This window comes from Salmo salar, chromosome 11, assembly GCF_965601325.2.
Source record: "Salmo salar chromosome 11, fSalSal1, whole genome shotgun sequence".
Taxonomy (NCBI): Eukaryota; Metazoa; Chordata; class Actinopteri; order Salmoniformes; family Salmonidae; genus Salmo; species Salmo salar.
The window spans coordinates 124,899,439-124,904,928 of NC_138301.1; the positions used below are offsets into that span (position 1 = coordinate 124,899,439).

Sequence of the window (5,490 nt, forward strand, 5' to 3'; positions counted from 1 at the left end):
TATCCTGGCACAATGTCATACCGGTATACTACCCACCCCTAGTTGGTTTACGAATATTGAAGCTCAGTCACGAACTAAATTAACCCCACTGAATAATATGGACCAATGTAAACCGGGACACTCCTGTGTTTATCTGAAAACAATCCCCCACTACAAACAGAACCAGTTTCTTAAAAATAAATCAATAATTTTATTCAGACAATATTTTCCAGTTTAACAGTCACAATAGTTAAGACATAAAATATTTTTTAAATAAAAATACTGCAACTTTTAAAAAATGCTTAAAAAGCATTGCTTTAACCATTTCATAATTCATACTTTGACCTTTTAATATTTTTAAGTGTTCTGGCCTCTAAGCAGCCTAGTTTCTAGTAGGTTTCTAGGTTTACATTCTAGGAGCGGTTCTTGCTGACCCAGTGGTACTTGTCCTGCCTGGGCCCAGTGAAGGAGGTGGCAGCTCTGTAGGGTTTGAAGCCTTTAGGAGGCTGGAACTGGCCGGTGTGCTGCTGGGCGAACACGCCTCCAGAGGGAGGGCCGTGAGGAGGGTAGCCGTCCCCAGGGAAGGCCTTCCTGTTGGGGTAAGCTGCCCAGGCCAGAGGGGGTGGTACTAGAGCGAACTCACTGAACTGGAACAGAGAGAGAAAGAGTCACATCACAACCACATCATTGATGCCTGCCAGCTCTCTACAACACCTGGACCACATTGTTACTGCGCAGCAGACAACAATTATTACTATCATCTAAACCATCACACATCCCTCAAATTCAACTCTGGACTTTAAAGCCAGTTTCAATGCATTTCCCCCCCCCCCCCTTCATTGTTCTCTCTAAATTAGGGACTGGTTTAGACCTGGGACACCAGGTGAGTGCAATTATCAGGTAGAACAGAAAACTAGCAGGCGCCGGACCTTGTATGGTAAGAGTTGAGTACCCCTGCCCTAGAGCTCCGTCCAGTCCTGGTTTATTACGTCAGAGCGCTTAACATTAGTTTGTTAGTTACCTGGTAGACACCTCTAGAGCTCCAGTTACCTGGTAGACACCTCTAGAGCTCCAGTTACCTGGTTAGTTACCTGGTTAGTTACCTGGTTAGTTACCTGGTTGGTTAGTTACCTTGTAGACACTGTTGGGGTTGCTGACTGTTGGGATGGTTTTGGGTTTCGGGTTGGGGGCAGGGCCGGGAGCGGATAGGCTGCTGCAGCTGCTACCCATGCTGGTGTCCTCGCCCTCCTCTTCAGAGGAAGAGCCTGATTGGATCAAATCAAAGCTTTAAAACATTTTTTCACAGTAAATGGAATTGATTATCTGGCCATGGGTTACCCCGGTGAGAGGTGATTGCACCTGGTGAAAAGTGGCTGTAATCAGTTTGGAACAGGGCTACATCCCAGGCGTGAGCCAGGTGCCCCGTTCAAAGCCAGCGGCGAAGTCAGCTCAAAACAAGTGACGTAGCCTAGCCTACATTACGTGAATAAGGAGTAGGATTCTGTGTTCAAGGGGAGAAAGTGATTGGCGTTTTTTTAATCAAAAGCAGTTGGCAATCCCTGCCCTACAGGCTACAGTAAAAACAACTGTAGAACCTTCTAGAACAGTTAATTTGGAACTGCCTTCCAGTGAAAACTAGTTAGAACATATGTATTTTATTGAAAATAGATGTTTGTGGACGACGCGGCCATGCTGGCTTGGCGACGACGCGGCCATGCTGGGCAGATTACTGTTCAATTTGAGAAGGGCGCTCCTCCATCAGTGCTTTGACCATTTACATCAGGTTCCCGCAGCTCAGCATAATCCAATCCAACCATACATGTTGCTACACATTTTATAAATCAGGGTAAGAAATACAAGTATTTGTCTGAGAAACAGAAAAACATGAGTTAAAAACAGAAAACCAGAGCACCTGATTGGATGTCGGAGGCGGCCCGCTCCACCGCATTATGTATGCGTCGGGAAAACTCCTTGTCACCCTGGTGACAGCCCTGCAGCTGCATCACACAGAAGGGAACGCTGCGCTCTCCGTACCTACACAGGAAACGCATCACAACATCTTCCTGCCAAAACAGTAGCTCCTTTCCCTGGGCTCAGGTTAACAAGCAGAGGGAGGTTCTAGCTGAACCAAACCTCTCATCGGGACCCCCCCCCCCCCCCCAGACTTAATTTTATTGTAGCCCTGAACTAGCTCACCTGATTTTAGTCAAAAGCTTGATATAATTTGAATCAGGTGTGTTAGCTCTGAAATGAATTAAATACAGGGGGTCCCTGTGGAGAGATCTACAATGTTCTGGTCTAATGGAGAGGTTTACAATGTTCTGGTCTAATAGTCCCGTGGAGAGGTTTACAATGTTCTGGTCTAATGGAGAGGTTTACAATGTTCTGGTCTAATAGTCCCGTGGAGAGGTTTACAATGTTCTGGTCTAATGGAGAGGTTTACAATGTTCTGGTCTATTAGTCCCGTGGAGAGGTTTACAATGTTCTGGTCTAATAGTCCCGTGGAGAGGTTTACAATGTTCTGGTCTAATAGTCCCGTGGAGAGGTTTACAATGTTCTGGTCTAATAGTCCCGTGGAGAGGTTTACAATGTTCTGGTCTAATAGTCCCGTGGAGAGGCTTACAATGTTCTGGTCTAATAGTCCCGTGGAGAGGTTTACAATGTTCTGGTCTATTGGAGAGGTTTACAATGTTCTGGTCTATTGGAGAGGTTTACAATGTTCTGGTCTAATAGTCCCGTGGAGAGGTTTACAATGTTCTGGTCTAATAGTCCCGTGGAGAGGTTTACAATGTTCTGGTCTAATGGAGAGATCTACAATGTTCTGGTCTAATAGTCCCGTGGAGGTTTACAATGTTCTGGTCTAATAGTCCCGTGGAGAGGTTTACAATGTTCTGGTCTAATGGAGAGATCTACAATGTTCTGGTCTAATGGAGAGATCTACAATGTTCTGGTCTAATGGAGAGGTTTACAATGTTCTGGTCTAATGGAGAGGTTTACAATGTTCTGGTCTAATGGAGAGGTTTACAATGTTCTGGTCTAATGGAGAGGTTTACAATGTTCTGGTCTAATGGAGAGGTTTACAATGTTCTGGTCTAATGGAGAGGTTTACAATGTTCTGGTCTAATAGTCCCGTGGAGAGGTTTACAATGTTCTGGTCTAATAGTCCCGTGGAGAGGTTTACAATGTTCTGGTCTAATGGAGAGGTTTACAATGTTCTGGTCTAATAGTCCCGTGAAACAGCTGGGGGTCTCCAAGGAGTGGGTGAAAACCACTGGCCTCCAGTATTTATCCAGTCTCCAGTCTCAGCCTCCAGTATTTATGCTGCAGTAGTTTATGTGTCGGGGGGCTAGGGTCAGTCTGTTACATCTGGAGTATTTCTCTTATCTTATCCGGTGTCCTGTGTGAATTTAAATATGCTCTCTCTAATTCTCTCTTTCTGTCTTTCTCTCGGAGGACCTGAGCCCTAGGACCATGCCTCAGGACTACCTGGTATGATGACTCCTTGCTGTCCCCAGTCCACCTGGCCGTGCTGCTGCTCCAGTTTCAACTGTTCTGCCTGCGGCTATGGAACCCTGACCTGTTCACCGGACGTGCTTGTTGCACCCTCGACAACTACTATGATTATTATTATTTGACCATGCTGGTCATTTATGAACATTTTAACATCTTGACCATGTTCTGTTACAATATCCACCCTGCACAGCCAGAAGAGGACTAGCCACCCCTCATAGCCTGGTTCCTCTCTAGGTTTCTTCTGAGGTTCTGGCCTTTCTAGGGGAGTTTTTCCTAGCCACCCCTCATAGCCTGGTTCCTCTAGGTTTCTTCCTAGGTTCTGGCCTTTCTAGGGAGTTTCCTAGCCACTATGCTTCTACACCTGCATTGCTTGCTGTTTGGGGGTTTTAGGCTGGGTTTCGGTACAGCACTTTGAGATATCAGCTGATGTACGAAGGGCTATATAAAAATAAATTTGATTGATTGATTTGATTGATGGCCTAATCAACACAATCCTGGGTCATATTCATTAACTCACTCTGTAAAAATAACTTTTGCAGTGACCACGACCCCCCCGGCCGTCTTTGACAATTTCAAACCTTACATTTATACATGTTCACATACGTCCATTTAGGAGTGGAAATACTTCGGTATAGATTTCTTAAAATAGATCATTTTGAGGTGAATTCCAAGTGGGTTTTTACAGTCTTATGTCTATTTATGTCTACATTTAACATGCCGAGGGGCTGAATTTGGCACACCAGTTGACAATTTCTTCCCGAGAGGCGCCAGTAAGACATACCAGTACAGTAGTACCTCAGCACTCACCTGCAGGACACCTCTCCAGGGTCGACCCAGATTGTCATCTCCCGTGGCAACCCCAGGTCCTCGTAACAGACAGCGCTGCGTACACACGCCCTCTCCAACACAGGGTCCCTCAGCTGAATGCGGTTCATACGCAGGCACCTAACACAGCACAGGTTACACACACACACACAGCACAATGGTTACACACACACACACACACACACACACACACACACACACACACAATGGTTACACACACAGCCAGAGACAATCTTGCCTATGTGTAGTTACTGACCGGTAGGCCTGTCCCTTGACAGGTGTGTGTGTGTGTAGTTACTGACCGGTAGGCCTGTCCCTTGACAGGTGCGTGAGGGTACCAGTGGGTCTTGTAGGTGTCAAACAGGGCTGAGGTGAGGGCAGCAGCAAACCCTTCTCTGCTCTCAGCATCTAAACTTCCATGGCGCTTCGCCAGCCGAGCAACAAAGAACACTGCTGCTGCGATCTCTTCCTTCATCGTCAGAAGGTCAAACCACCTAACCTTAACACAACCTTCAGCCAACTACCTTAGCAACACAGACACCGCTTAAAGACTTAATTAAACTGCAGCTTTAGAAACCAAATGACAAAAATGTCCCAATCCCTAGCAAACAAATCTGCTTTTAAATGTTACCGTTTCTCTCTGGACACTTCTAGATAACAGCCAGTTCGTTCAGGGCAGCTTGAGCCCAGAACAAACAGGTTCTGTATAAAAGCCTGCTGCTAAACACACCTCGTTGAAATCAGCTGTGTGTGTGAGGGGAAAAGCACAGGTGATGTGAGTTCCAATGTGATTGCAGGTCCTGACTGATTGACAGCAGGCTGCGGTAGTAACTCTGACAGAAGGAATGCACCAAGGAGATGGGATAACCAGCCTCAGGGTACCATCTCATTCATTGATATGTTAACCAGACTCAGTACAATGGACCGCTCTGTCTGTCAGAACCTTCACATGGACCACTGTCTGTCAGAACCTTCACATGGACCGCTCTGTCTGTCAGAACCTTCACATGGATCGCTCTGTCTGTCAGAACCTTCACATGGACCACTGTCTGTCAGAACCTTCACATGGACCGCTCTGTCTGTCAGAACCTTCACATGGACCGCTCTGTCTGTCAGAACCTTCACATGGACCACTGTCTGTCAGAACCTTCACATGGACCGCTCTGTCTGTCC

General features: G+C 46.3%; 1 protein-coding gene across 1 annotated transcript; it reads right to left on the reverse strand.

The window, feature by feature from the left end:
- Nucleotides 1-314: 314 nt before the first annotated feature.
- btg4 (BTG anti-proliferation factor 4) lies at nt 315-5,010 on the reverse strand. Its single transcript, XM_082957609.1, has 5 exons — nt 4,620-5,010; nt 4,300-4,437; nt 1,892-2,013; nt 1,111-1,244; nt 315-626 (listed from the first exon to the last, which is right to left on the reverse strand). The coding sequence occupies exons 1-5, from the start codon at nt 4,790-4,792 to the stop codon at nt 393-395; spliced, it is 801 nt and encodes a 266-aa protein (XP_082813735.1). The 5' UTR covers nt 4,793-5,010; the 3' UTR covers nt 315-392.
- Between the last annotated feature and the right edge of the window lie 480 nt (nt 5,011-5,490).